This window comes from Arctopsyche grandis, chromosome 3 (genome assembly GCF_051622035.1).
Source record: "Arctopsyche grandis isolate Sample6627 chromosome 3, ASM5162203v2, whole genome shotgun sequence".
Lineage (NCBI taxonomy): Eukaryota > Metazoa > Arthropoda > Insecta > Trichoptera > Hydropsychidae > Arctopsyche > Arctopsyche grandis.
In genome coordinates, this window is record NC_135357.1 from 1,995,810 (window position 1) to 2,010,640 (window position 14,831).

Sequence of the window (14,831 nt, forward strand, 5' to 3'; positions counted from 1 at the left end):
TATTTGTTCACATATGTGTATGTACATGCATGTTTATACTGGTTCACTTATTTATTTATTTTTAATTATAGAAAATGTTGTTCTAGTCAGTTTTGAATTAATTTTAAGAATTTAAAATCGTATCATTTGATAATATCAATGAGTATAAAAATTGCCTGAATATTTTTATATGCATAAATCGTGTATTATACGTGTTTGATAATTTGACTTTTGCCAATTTCATATTTATCAGCTTATATGTATATGATATACGTATGTATGTATGTATGTATAATAATCACAAATAAATAATAAAGTTTTTATGACGTTATGTTGAATATATTATATGTATTTATTTAAATATGTAGATACAAGGCAAGTACATTAAAAATTCAAACAGTAGAAAAAGTATGTACAATGATTATTTTATATTACATTTATTTTCATTTAATACAAAAGAACTGTAGTCGATCAAATGATTGAATCATATGGAATGACATGAGCTACCGCCAAAGTTCTCCCTTTGTTAAGACTTTTTACAGTATTCCAAGATTTGTCATCGTATTCCCAAACATCATTGAATTGAGTATTTCCATCAAATCCACCTGAAAATTAAAACAGACATTACTAGAGGTAGGATAGTCACAGTGCTATCCATTGTTCGGCAAACATTTAACAATGCATTTACAACCTTTGAACAATACACGGCCCCCTCAGGCTCCGGTGACTAGACATTACATTATGCATTGAAGACATATAAATTCAAATTCAGTCGTATATGACAAACTCACCCATGCAAAGTATTTTATCTCGGAAACAACAGAGACTGATTGACTTCAGAGGTTTCGGCAGTTTGGTAAATTCTGTCCACAGATTTGCGATCGGATCGTAAAACTCGACACTGTCTGTACTAGTGTCTGTTTGATAGCTATAGCCACCACCGACGAAAAGTTTTCCTTTGCATACGACGCTCTAAAAGTAGTGAAATCAAAATTAAGTTCATTTTATTTTGAGAGAGCTTTATGTTATTTGCGATAGTTGTTAATACTATTAGTTGATATTCACCGAATGATCACATCTTTCCTGAATCATCTGAGCGCCGTAAGTCCAAGAATCTCGCACCACTGAATATATTTGCACTTTATTAGTGGATATATTTTTTTGATTTTCAATAACACGCCCGCCTGTTAGGTAAATGTTGTCGTCAATTACAGAAGCACTATGTAAATCAGTGGTCACCAACAATGGAGTGACGATCTTCCACTCCCCAGTCTTGCTGTTCCACCTATCCGAAATCAATAAAAACGTTTAACTCTCTTGCTAGCAATTTATTAAAGTGATTGCAATGTCATTACCTCTCAACTGAAGCTAAAAAATGTCCTGTGTATTTTTCGATATTCGTTACTTCAGCACCACCAATGGCGTAGATATCAGTGGACGAATCGCGATAATGTGTGACTGATGATAAATTATGACGAGCTTGATTCAACGACCTTAATGGATACTTCTGACCGTTTTGCAAATCGATGTAGTCCACCTGAAAATAAATAAGTTTGTTATATTCCGATTTCTCTATAAAGGTACTTCACAACACCAAAAACTTTACTGAAGTCAGTGTTTGTTTAGAAGAATTTTCTCCGCCGATAATAACAATCCAATCTCCTACGATGACAGACGCAAATCTATATTTATTAATTTCAATAGATTTTGATAGAGTCCAGCTTTTCTTTTCTCCGTCATATATGTCGATGGTATTCGCCATCTGAAAACAAGTAATGCAATAAAATATGTAATTAATTTATAATCCGATCAAAATATTATACTTGTGGTGTAAAACTCACGTCTATATCAGTCCCTCCAACCAGTGCTATTTTTATTTCTTTTCTTCTACGAGGGGTCTCTCTCTGGATAAAAGATTTATTATTCGACGAAATCTTGTCTAGAATTATTTGTCTAAGATGGGCGACACACTCCTCACACGATTTACAGAAATTCATCACTTCCTCGACAAGAAACTGGAATTATAACATATTATTCGAATGAAAATTTTCAATATACTTACTTGAATATTCAATAAATCTCAAATACCTCCGTTGACAGCAAAGACAACCTCACGGTACTCATCAGCTTTGCCAAGTCGATTTTACGGCTTGCATCATCATAGTTTACCCACAATTTCACTGAATTGAATACGTCTTCTTCGGAAGGCACGATCAAATCATCCGACTTCAAGATTTCGATCACAGAGGAGGCTGGTAGGTTGAGAAAATCTTGTGTTTTGTGCAGCTAAGCAGAATTGAAATTGAAACATAGCAAATTGACCATACATTTTGGTGAATAATTTATATAATCAACACTCACCGTCTTAAAATTTTCCAGAGTCAAATCCATTGCTTTTTTCTTCAATTTTGAATCACCCGTGAGTTTCAAAACTTCCAGGCAGTTGTAAAAATCAACTGTTTTATACCGCGGTGGAATTTCCATTCCGAGTAGGTTGGCTAGCTCTATAAATTTTTTGTAGTGATGGTCGTCTATACCTAAAACTTTATTCAAATGGTTACACGATTGACAAGAACACGCGTTTTGAATGAATTATTTTTGATATTTATGAACTCGTACTTATTTCTCCAGTGTAACAATACTTTAGTATTGCATCGATAACGTCGAAGTCAAAAGGGGAAAAAGTCGCACTCAGCTTATATTGGTTTTTCACGAAAAAATCACTGCAGGCCGATAGCACTACCATGTGTACATAGAAGCTGCAATTATGAAAAATGATATTTAAAATTGACAAACAGTTTGCATTTTAAATATTTTTGGATTCGAATAATGATACCTCCGGCTTCGAACGAAAAATACTGCATCGCAGTACTTTTGTTGTTTCGTGGCAGTATACAGATATTCCATTCGATTCGCAGCAAAATCGGACTTTGCCTTCGCTACGAACATCTTGTCTCTGATTTAGTTTTCTTCTGAAAAAAATCGAAAATTATTCGCAATCATCATAAATACAGTAGAAATATATGTAAATGCTAAGCATAATAAAATTAGACTTACCAACTGGACAGAAATACGATGACTGATGTCGGGCACTAAGAATCTGTGCTTTTATCACGATAGATAAGGATATCTCAACCCATTTCTTGTTAGAATAAAACGTACACATGTTTATGCATTATTTACTGAAAATTTACGACACTGCGGTTAACCGTGTATGTACATACATACATATGTAGATATCCAAACACATATGTAGGTAAACAGATATTAATTAAAAACCGTAAGCATGTGTATGCTTGACACTAACCAAGGACAACGATTAAATATCCATACAGATTTCGCCGATCGAATGAATTTTTCAGTATCTGTCAGGATTTGAGGTAAACCACTAAGTTCAATCTCGCGTATGTAACTTTGAATAATTACTGCAATTTATAAACGAATAACAAAAGATATACGGCATTGATAACTTGAAGGGTTAGCGTTAGATTATAAATTGACACGAATGTGCAATAATACCACAGAAAAACATGTTGTTTAAATTATTTTTCTGGAAAACCGTATTAAATTATCACTCATCCAATATTTACATATACATATAAACAGACAGATTGCACACGTCTTTAAATTATAATAAAAACAAAATCTCGAGTTCGAATTTTTGCATGATCACAAAACTTCACCTACTGTTACTACGTACATAAATAATGTAATAAGATCATCGATGATTGAATTTAGCGAACCACGTAGATACTTTCCATTCATATATGTTGAATTTCCATTCATCTGTTAAAAGGAATACTGCCGTATTAAACAAAATACAAAGTTAGTAATCAATGAGATAGTATTCACATTATTAAAAACCGCAAACAATGTTTTTCCTTCATGATAATTGCAATGACACTTGACCACACAAACAAATAACATGTAAAAGAAAATACAAAGAAATCAAAAATAGAACAGTACAAAGATGTCGATAAAAAAAATAAAACGAAAATATAAAAATAAATGAAGATATGTACATAGAAAAAGGAGAATTATGATTTTGTAGTTTATTTATTTTATTCTAAACAGACCATTGTGGCATAACAGGAATTCCTAAAGCGCCACAATGGTCAAAAAATATTTTATTTAAAAAAAAAAAATCAATACCACAGAGACTTGACAGGTTGCCCCAAAGCGTCAATGTGATTATAATAGAAATAATAAAAATCATAAAAATTATAAAAAAAACATCATAAAAAAATAATAAAAATCATAAATAAAAAAACATAAAAAAATAATAAAAATCATAAATAAAAAAAAAACATAAAAAAATAATAAAAATCAAGTAAAAAATATGTACACAAAATAAAAACAAAGAAATAAGATTGAAAAATTTATATCGTGCTATTTACATAGGATGTGTTCCACCAACTCAACATAACTGGCATCGAAGAGGTCCAAGTAATGTGCCAGTAAGTTAAGGAGTCGAACAGCTCTCGAGAGGGGGGAGTTCATGAGCACGTTTGATTTAGCCCTAATTGGCAAAAATATATCATGTTTTCTTAAAACTCTATGATTTTCCGGGGCCCAGAATTTTAGTTTCTCCACGATAGCGGGATTGTGAATCTCTCCTCTAAGTAATTTTACGAAATGTTTCCCAATAAATAAATCTCTTCTCTTTGCCAGGGAGTTGAAACCCAAAGATCCCAAGACAAAGGCACTAGGGAACAGATATGGATAAAATCCAAATGTCTTCAGATATAAAAATCCAAATGATATAACACAAAAAAAAACAAAATAACAATTAAACATAAATTAATACATAACGAAAATAATATACTCATCAATTATACACAAAAAAAATACATTTGAACATAAACATAAATACATCCATACATAAACAAAAAATAGCATTTAATAATAACAGATAAAGTAAAAATATCAAATAAAAAAAATATAGCATAAGGAATGCCTTGCACCTACAGCCAGTTTCAATAAATATGTAAGAAACAACTACAAATACAAAACATCCCTGTTAGGGCTAAATGGAAGAGAGTTAATCAAAATTTCACTCATAAATCACAATCAATCATGAAAATAATGATGAGCGCAGACTACCAGATAAATGGGTTAGAGTAATTTCCGACAATTTACGCTCACTAAGGTGGAAAATATCACATTCAGTCTCGGCAGCAACGATTTCATTAAGAAGTCGAATAGCTCTTGGAATAGGAGCCATTCGAAAAAGAACTGTGCTGGCCTCATAAAACCCTCATAGTTAAAAAAAATTCCATCCACCTTATTTATAAAAATATTAAGGTTTTCCGAGATTACTACATTGTTCGAAAGACTATTCCAAACTTTTATCACACACATTTTTTTTAGATCGTGAAAACGTGATCAGTGATCGATTCTGTGTTCGAATCAGTCAAAATCTCGAATTCGAATTTTCGCACGATCACAAAACTTCATCTATTACACTGTTCGACACGACAAATGGTTCAGAGACGAGATATGACTTTTCTTATAGATCTATGCCCAGTAAATACGAATCTGGTAATAAAAAAAATGTTGATTGGCTCTAAATTCGGAGATATGTGTTTATTAAATCGCGCGATTTTTCTATATCTTGGTGTTGTTCCGTATATGTCTCAAAATCTGTCAATTTTCTGTTCAAAATGAATATTGGAATCTATAGTTGGGTATTTTATCTTCCATTTGTAGTACTTTTCAGCTTTCAAATCTCTCTAAGTAGTCGTCCAGTTCAAATCAAAAGTCAAAATTACGTATTTTCACTTGGGATTTTTTCCCACTATTAATACTATTTTATATTGAGTTTTTTTCTATTGAAACATATTTATTGGGATAGTGTTCTGACTACACCATTTTTTGTTTTCGTTTAAAAGGGTTAATTAGAAGTAATAAGAAAAGTCATATCTCGTCTCTGAACCAAAAAAAAGTCGTCATTTGTCGAACAGTGTTATTACTACGTACATAAATAAAGTAAAATATATTTCAATGGCATATAATAATGTATGTATTCCTTAGCATGATATTGTGCTAAAAAATGCTGTTGTTTAGTATCTTAATCACGTGCAAAAATTTTGAAAAAAATCCACAACATTATTCACGCATCTAATTTTAGTTTCAATGCATTAAATAACACCGCGACCTTGAAAGAATCTAAAAAAAAATTGGCGCGAATTCAAACCGTTTCCGTCCATCACTTTCGACAGTTCTCCTTTCTTAAACTCCTACATATCCAACATTTTATTATTATATTTATTATACACCTATGGCGATTTTGCGTACGTTCTTACGAGGCAGAAAACCGGTCGGCAAAACCGGTCATCAATGCACATTATTTTAGTATATACTGGCTTATTTTATTATGCACGTCGAAATATTATTGAGTCGAGCAAATATCTCATTTGCAATTTTAATGCATAAGTTGTGTTTGACGCGCTCAAAACAATAACAATTCACATTCAAGATACACAATTTAAACGAAATTCACATAAGCGTATTTAAAGTACCACATTTATTATGGCAAAAGCAGTATCGCAAATACCATTTGCGGTTCAAAGCTCATTGCGACAAAAATAATACGCTGATAGTAAAATTCAACAGTGCTATATCGACATGACGTCAATTTTAATAAAAAAATATTTTATTACAATAAACCTACATATAATATTCATCGTTGATGAGTCACATTATATTATTAAAAGTATTATTATATTATAATATGTATATGCAATATAAACTGCGAGATTTTTCAATCGATTATAAAGTCATAAAATATATGTATATAAATCGATGATTTCTTTTTATTATTTAATAGATATATCTATTATATTATATGCATATATTGAAAAAAGAAAAACACATCCATACTTTGAACGTATGTATGTAAATTTGAAGTCAAAGGTGCTGGTTGGTTTTATACTTGGATGAAGTCGTAAAAATCCAATGGTATGTCTTTATTTTTGCCAAGCGGACGTGTTTTTACATATAAGAGGTTGTGGATTTAAATGTTAGTTGACTTTATTTTATGCGATTGCAATTCCATGTGCAAACAAGGTCTCTTGCTAAATATTGAGACGATTCTCCATTTTATTCGGTGCACTGTTATGTCAGGGGTCGTCAACCTCTCCGAACGTGAGAGCGATGCTATTTTTTTTCCTTGAAATTGGTCGAGTGCTTCCTTTGGAAGGTTTTGTTTTATCATTATTTTTCATTTGTAATATATTCCAACTGGCGTTTTAGGCCATTTATATTCGAACACAATTCAACTAGTACATTATATCTCTTCAAGCGCAAGTTCACTTTCAACAATGTGCGCCAGTTGTAATATAACAGTTGGATTTTGACAGCATTGATGTTTTACGAATGCTTTAGAATTCAATAATGCGTTAATATTTACTAGGTATTACGAATAATGGCAATGAGTATCGTATTACGATAACTCTAAGAATGTGTTCAAAACAAAAATGTGACTTTCCAACTCAATTTACTAGTCGAGTGTTTTTTTTTTTACGAAAACTTAATCTCTCCATCTAACCTGCTACCAACTTATAGTTGAATTGTATTTTCAGTTGTAATATATTTTGACCAGTTGGCATGTAATTCACCATATAAATCACCTCACGTGGGCTAGACGGAATATATTCCAACTAGTCAAAATATATTAAACTGAAAATACACTTCAACTATAACGCTAGTTGTAACCAGGCTAGTTGGAATATGTATGTTCCAACTAGTCAAAATATATTACAACTGGAAGATATACTTCAACTGCAACATATATAATACTACAAGTGAGTATTCAAAGTTGGATACTATATTTTTAATTTATGTAAATAAATTACACGTGTGTATAATATAATAGCCAAATGTCATCACGTCGATTTGACAGATGATTCCGATGAAAATTTTAATTATGTAGCTCCTTAGTGTCACAGCACAGAGCGGCAACTGCACGTAAACAGCAGTAGGAAAAGTATTCTTTGGTGAATTATATGTGGACACATTCATATCTTAGACGTAAGACGTAACAGCAGTAGCCAACGAAATCTATTCATATTATACAGCAGTACATCTCACCCTAACGTATCAAGCAAAATTTTTGGCCACTGTGGAAATATTCTCGCACGATGTGACATCATTGTAGCGAGTGGATTTTTTGGTATCGTCATGTTGTGACAAAATGGACTCGATTATATAATGCAAGCAATGTTGCGCCGTATCCTTGCGCTCTGTAATGTAAATTTAAGCCGATTTTGCTTTGTACTCGGTCAAAACTTGTCTGAACGTGCGCTACTGTATAGATGAATAGAAGTAGGCTTTTCTTTGCACTGCTGTGCCGGGCTGTTGCCTTGCAGTGCTGGATAGTATGAATAGACATTTAAGAGAAATGTCGCAGAGATTTTCCTACTTTATTACATAATAATGTCTAACCTTCGAATGTTCAAAGCGATCGGAATAGTGGAAGTGGATCCAAAAAAGCAGCTCACCAATGCTGGATAGTATGAATAGACCTTTAAGAGAAATGTCGCAGAGATTTGCCTAGTTTATTACATAATATATTTTTTATTTTATTGTTACAAATCAATATACACTCGCCATTACAGATTTGCTCCAATGCGACGGGTGTACGTTAACGAAATACAGAATACATAAACAATCAGAAATCAGAAATACAGTAATACATACATATACAATCAGAATATATAGCATATAACAATCAATCAGAAATAATAAACATAGAGACATCTATGGATTATTTTTGTTTTTTTTTTGTATACAATTTTTATACATATAATAAATACGAAATTATAGAGATGTCTATAGAGATATCTATAGATTTCAGATTACTGTGTATAATTATTACAAATTATACACAGGCAGATTTTTGTGACAACAGGATTAGATCTAATACCAATTTTCAGGAACCGTTTCAGCAATGATCAGATAAAATTGGCAAACTCTGATAGAGAAACGATCGATTTGGAGTCACAAAACCCCCAAATCTAACCAGCAGATGGCGAGGACTCGAACCTTTGACCTCAGTGGTGCTAAATATATACGCTACCACTAAGCCAAACTGCTGGCTATCTAACCAGTGCCGGCCTTACACCCGATGGCGCCCTCGTGCAATTTTTTCTAAACACCCTTAGAAAGAACTTTCGCCTTTGGCGCTCTAATTTAAAATTTTGAATGGCTTTTGGCGCTCTAATTTTAAATTTTAAAGCGCCTTTGGCGCATCGTTCGGCGCCCTAGCTTATTTGGCGCCCTCGGGCGCTGCCTGACCCAACCCCCCTTAAACCGGCACTGTATCTAACCTTCGAATATTCAAAGCGATCGGAATAGTAAAAGTGATTCCAAAAAAGCAGCTCACAAATGTTGATCGTCTGAAACAAACTACACAATTAACAGAGTAAAACTAATATAAAGTTCGTAAAAAGCTCCCTTGAAGTATAATGATAGGAAATAGGCAATTTTTATTAATTTAATCTGATAAATTCCATTTAAGAAAATCGTTGAATGCAGGATCTGGTGGCACTTTCAGTAGCTCCAGACCACCTCGTAATATAATACTTCCTTGATCGTGTAATTACTGTCGTCTCGGTAATAACAAGCGTCGTTTAATGGACGACATTACCGGTAAAAAAAAAATGTATATTACCCATCGATCGAATACACCCTGGCCAATGCTTGGGTACGTGCGAAAGCTACGTGGTGTATTTCTAAATATTTCTATTGAAATTCAATGGTAGCTCGGTTTCAGAACCTGTCGTTTAGCGTAATGTATGTATGGACCGTGCGAAATGCGATGATAATCATGTAAATTTACGACAATTTATAGACTCCGCCAGATTAATAGATTGTTTTAATTAATTTGAAACGAATTCTGAACATTGCAATTTTACGCAACAGTGCCCGTTCTGTGAAGGTTTAAATTGATTATTTTTAATATGGAAAGTTGACTCTGTTTGACAGGAAATTTCTTCACGCAAACGAGATATCTTTAATTGATTTAAATTATAATATCAGAATTCAATGATTCAGATTGACTTTTTTTATTTTTGGCAATCAAGAGTGGAAGATCTTATTTTTGCAAAAAGTTTCGTTGAAATTGTATTTCTATATATGTACATATAACATTTTTTTTGAGTGTTTATTGTATACTAGTGGTTTTACCCGGCTTCGCTCGGTATTTGTAATATAAACCGCTTAAACATGGCTAATCTAATAGTAAACATTTGATTAAATTTATTTGAATAGTTTTATTTTATTTAAATTTATTTGAATATTCATTAGTTTTTGTATCAAAACCGCTTAAACAATCATACATACATATAAAGTCTCTTTCGAAATTATTAGATTTTGCTTTATTGGCTATTTATACTTATTTTTTGTTAGATGGGGTTCAAAATATTGTGAGTTGATTTTAAGCCACTTTGATTCTTTCGATCGTTTTGACATTTTACTGGAATACGGGGACTTGCTGCAGATAAAATAAGAAAATATCTGTGAAATGACGCTAGAGGAATTTAATTTATAAAAATTATATTAGAATCATATGTCAGATCGACGCGATGACAACTGTCCTTTTAGTGCGCATTCTCGCAACTCCACACGCATTTGAACAGTTATAACTGTGGCTTTATTCACACTTTATCACATGAAAATTTGAAATGCTCAAATACAGTATAGAATCATCGTCATCAGCTTAGTCGAAATTGTGTTTCCCAATCCCAATTTTGAAAAGTCTGGGAACTTCCGCTTAGCACATCAAAATGTGCTAAAGCTTAGCACATCACAATGCTTTTTTTATTTATTTACATACGTCGTCTAATTACTATTTTTAATAGAAAGTTTATATAGTGAATGTAATATAAGTAACTGTTGATTTTTTATATTCAATTAAAAAATTAGTCATTTTAGCGCTTTAGCTTTAGATTGACGTCTAAATATGATCTATATTTTAAACGAGGCATAACTAACTTTTTATCATTATTTTTTTTATATTTTAGTACATTTCATTTCTTGTAGATATAATATTTGGAATATTTGTGATCATTTTGTAGCCGTATTTTGCAGTATTTTTTTTTTTTTTTGCTAAAATTCAGCCAGAAATTGATTTAATTATTTTCAACTTTTAAAATTGGATATAAATAGGTGACAGTATAGGTAGCTTCAATGCATGACGTCACGGTTATGGTTAATTTAATTTGCTCAAAATTAAATTAAATTAATAGAATAGTATATTTTTATATTTATGAAAAATATGTCATATGCTTGAAGTATTCTCCTGTTGATTAAGTTTGTTCAAAATTTGAATAGTAATTTTCGTTTTCTTTGATTTATCATTTTACTGTTCTATTTTTTTATTTTTTTGTATTTTTTCTTTTTTATATATTCCTCAAATAATTTTATAATTGTTTTCTTGAATGTTTTGTTTTTTTGTTCTCATTTAATTTATTTAATTTAAGTCAAACCCCTTTGATCTATCGGCTTTGCCTTCTACTCAAGTATGTCAAATAAATAAATAAATATGGATAGATTTGTATTCTATAACAAAATAATCGGTTATAATTAGTACGAATTGTTAATTCAATACGATTTGATCATCTCGTGGGTTTCTTTGGTAAATTTATCGACCTACAAATCTGCTATTACGGAAAAACAGTTCCGAATCGAAAATAATACGTATCAATTAACGTCGAATTATGGATTATCGTATATTAATTTATCCCCGCAACATAAACTATGCCTCTTCCTAATTTATTACGAATATTTACATTACATATATACGAAGTTCGTACTGGTAGGTGTAGGTCTATACGTATCTATACATTGAATAATGTACGACGGTAATCGCTTTGACGTTAATCTTCGGTATTTTCTCGCCAATTTATCTTGTCGTCGCGTTGAAATGTTGAAAAATCTAATGGCGCAATCATAATGTGGTCATTATCATAAATTAGCGTTGTAAATTATGATATATATTGTATATTTGTGAGTATTTAGGCGCGATTCTGGCGGAGGAAAGCGTTTATTTTATAAATTGTAGGCGCGCACAGCTAGCGAACATTCAATTTATATCGGGAATTGTTATTAATATTATTGTTATTTATTGCAGATTATTTCAACATTTACTGATAACGATTAATTTTATATTATACCTATGTATGTATGTATATATACATATATATATATATATATATATATATATATATATATATATATATACATATATATATATATATATATATATATATATATATATATATATATATATATATATATATATATATATATATATATAATATATATATATATATATATATATATATATATATATATATATATATATATATATATATATATATATATATATATATATATATATATATATATATATATATATATATATATATATATATATATATATATATATATATATATATATATATTTATATATAATATCTACTTATAATATAATGGGATTAAAATGTCTCTTGAATTAGTGTCAATACCAGTGGCGGCTCGTGATAATTTTTAGTGGCGGGGCTGCACTGAAAATATGTCTAAAAAATTTCACCATAATTATTCTATCATGTCATAACAGGACAAAATAAGCACAATTTTTGGCGTACGACAACTTACATGTGGATTTAAGTATTATTGAAAAAAAAACTAGCAAAATTCACCACCCATTAAAGGGGTGCGTCCAAACGCGATGAAGATTTCGAAAAATACGCTGGTACTCCAGTAAGATTGCTAAAAAAAATCGTTCTTGCTGGTTTCGCGACGTGGATTAAAAAAAACCCCAAAACCTTTCAAAAACTTAACCCCCTAATTCGTAACGAAAAACATTAACCTGTTGACAATGCATCGATACATCGGTTGTTTCATCTGCCATAACAGCTAGATAAGTTGTTTTTTTTTTTATTTCAGCACTTATTTGTTCCCTACACACGTTCAAAATACAATCTAAAAGTTAATTTTGAATAGTTTTTGATGTCCCTTTAAAACCGAAGAAGTTTGAAAATGTTTTTTTAAAGAATCGTCGAAATTTTGTGAATATTCTAGAAGCCCCCGAAAAACTCCTGGATTTTTCCCTCATTGGCATTTCAAATTTACCGCAAAATTTAACGCAATCAATAATTTTAAATAAAACATCCCGATTTTTTTTTTGACGTTTTCGTTATGCTTATCTATTTCCCGCCGACAAGCTTCCCAAAATCGTGAGATTACACAAATTTTTTAAGTGTTCGACACTTCCCTCGTGTTTTTAAATTTATCGTTTAAATGTTTTAAGTCAATAACTCCTGTTTTCGTCCAAGATGCTTCGCCTGGAGACTCGCCTCCAAACAAAAGACACGGATAACAAAATAACGCGTTTTTTTCTGTACATCTCGTTAACCAATTGTATTTTTTATAAATGTCTGGATTAAATTTTCGCGAGTAACTAAAAGATCTACTAGTTGCAGGCTGTGAAATAATTAAATTGGGCGTGAGGCAGCCTAATGCTTTTATAGCGACTTTTTCGGTAAGTTCTAGTCGCGAAAAGTGCAAATTTTGTAAATATTTTACTGAATTCTTTTGTTCTTCCATTTTTAAAAGAAAAAAAATCTTAATATATTTAAATAAAAAATTACGAGAAAAAGTTAAACAGATTTGAAAAAAGTTTGCTGTTATCAAAATGAAAACGACTCACCGAAGATTTGATGAGGGCTCGTACACAACCAATTAAGAGTAACGAAAACGAATAAAGCTGTGATCGTGCGATTCAACTAATCAAATGTAAGATCAAGCGCGCGAAATCTTAAACAAACTGACAGATGAATGTCGAAGGCGAAGACTGCCGACTGTAGACGGCAGACAGGCGAAGGCTGCCGACTGTCCAGCCCAAAATGGCAGAGTGAGTGAAAGAGAAAGAGCTATCTGCAGTTGCAAATAGCTCTTTCTCTTTCTCGTTCCGAAACTCCGGGCTGCGCAGCGTTCAGCTCGGCACTGTAACACTTTACAGCCAGTACAGCAACATTTTAATTCATCTGTCACCATACAAGTTAGTGGGGTCTTCAAAACGGTCAACATTACTTACAATATCACCCTTTTGGATATGGGTGATATTGTAAGTAATATTTACTCTGTCGAAGGCCCCAATAGTTAAGTCCATCCAACTAATAAAAAAAATATCATTAATAAATATAATATTAAATGTATTATTAAATATATATCTTAGAATTTTATAGGAGGGGCTGCAGCCCGGCAGCCCATTAGGACGAGCCGCCACTGGTCAATACCAATGAAATGCTATTTTTAGTCCATACGAGACTGATAAATGACATTTAAATAAAGTTTCTTGGCTAAATAGTGCTTTGAATCGACATTTTTGAACGTGTAATCAAAATTTTCAACGCTGAAACATTGCATGAAACTAAATTGGGGTATTGGGAAGGCACTCTACTTATATATAAATATCTCCCCCACCTTCTAACTCTCTTTTCGTATGTGTTGCAACGCTGAAACATCGCATGAAACTAGAGTGAAAGGCGCTCGAACCCCGAGCGCCTTTATTACTAATTAAGTGAGTATGTACCGTTTACCATGCACCATTTTTTTTTTTTTGATCTTTCGACTTAAGATCTTTCGATTTTCGATCTTTGCCTTCCCATATTTGCGTTTTCTGTAATTTAACATTCTGTCTCGTCACAGAGACCGGTGTCAAGGATACAATGAACAATCTTGTATAAAAGTAACAAATCAGAAACCCTTCTGCGATGAGACAAACTAGCGATCTTGAAAAAAGAGAGTCTGTCATTTTAAGTTATCGATTACTGTCAAGCAAGGAT

General features: G+C 31.7%; 2 protein-coding genes across 3 annotated transcripts in view; one reads left to right on the forward strand and one right to left on the reverse strand.

The window, feature by feature from the left end:
- Positions 1-14,831, forward strand: part of LOC143910016 (uncharacterized) — a 358,729-nt gene that overhangs the window by 17,196 nt on the left and 326,702 nt on the right. The gene's annotated exons all lie outside the window — the stretch shown is intronic.
- Positions 302-3,063, reverse strand: LOC143909550 (kelch-like protein 25). 2 transcript variants are annotated; one of them, XM_077427592.1, is made up of 11 exons: positions 3,037-3,063; positions 2,816-2,951; positions 2,599-2,738; positions 2,341-2,522; positions 2,068-2,265; positions 1,821-1,994; positions 1,586-1,741; positions 1,335-1,516; positions 1,045-1,264; positions 771-951; positions 302-584 (listed from the first exon to the last, which is right to left on the reverse strand). In XM_077427592.1, exons 2-11 carry the CDS (start codon positions 2,926-2,928, stop codon positions 451-453), a joined length of 1,680 nt encoding a protein of 559 aa, XP_077283718.1. In that variant the 5' UTR covers positions 2,929-2,951; positions 3,037-3,063; the 3' UTR covers positions 302-450. The 2 variants fall into 2 exon arrangements, with proteins under 2 accessions (XP_077283718.1, XP_077283719.1); XM_077427593.1 differs by having other exon boundaries at positions 2,816-2,948; positions 3,037-3,060.

Coding starts and splice junctions, on each gene's coding strand:
- LOC143909550 (XM_077427592.1), bottom strand. CDS start 2,928: ATGTTCGTAGCGAAGGCAAAGTCCGATTTTGCTGCGAATCGAATGGAA. Junction 2,523..2,598: donor TTGTTACACTGGAGAAATAA/GTACGAGTTCAT, acceptor ATTTGAATAAAG/TTTTAGGTATAGACGACCAT. Junction 952..1,044: donor AGGAAAGATGTGATCATTCG/GTGAATATCAAC, acceptor CACTACTTTTAG/AGCGTCGTATGCAAAGGAAA.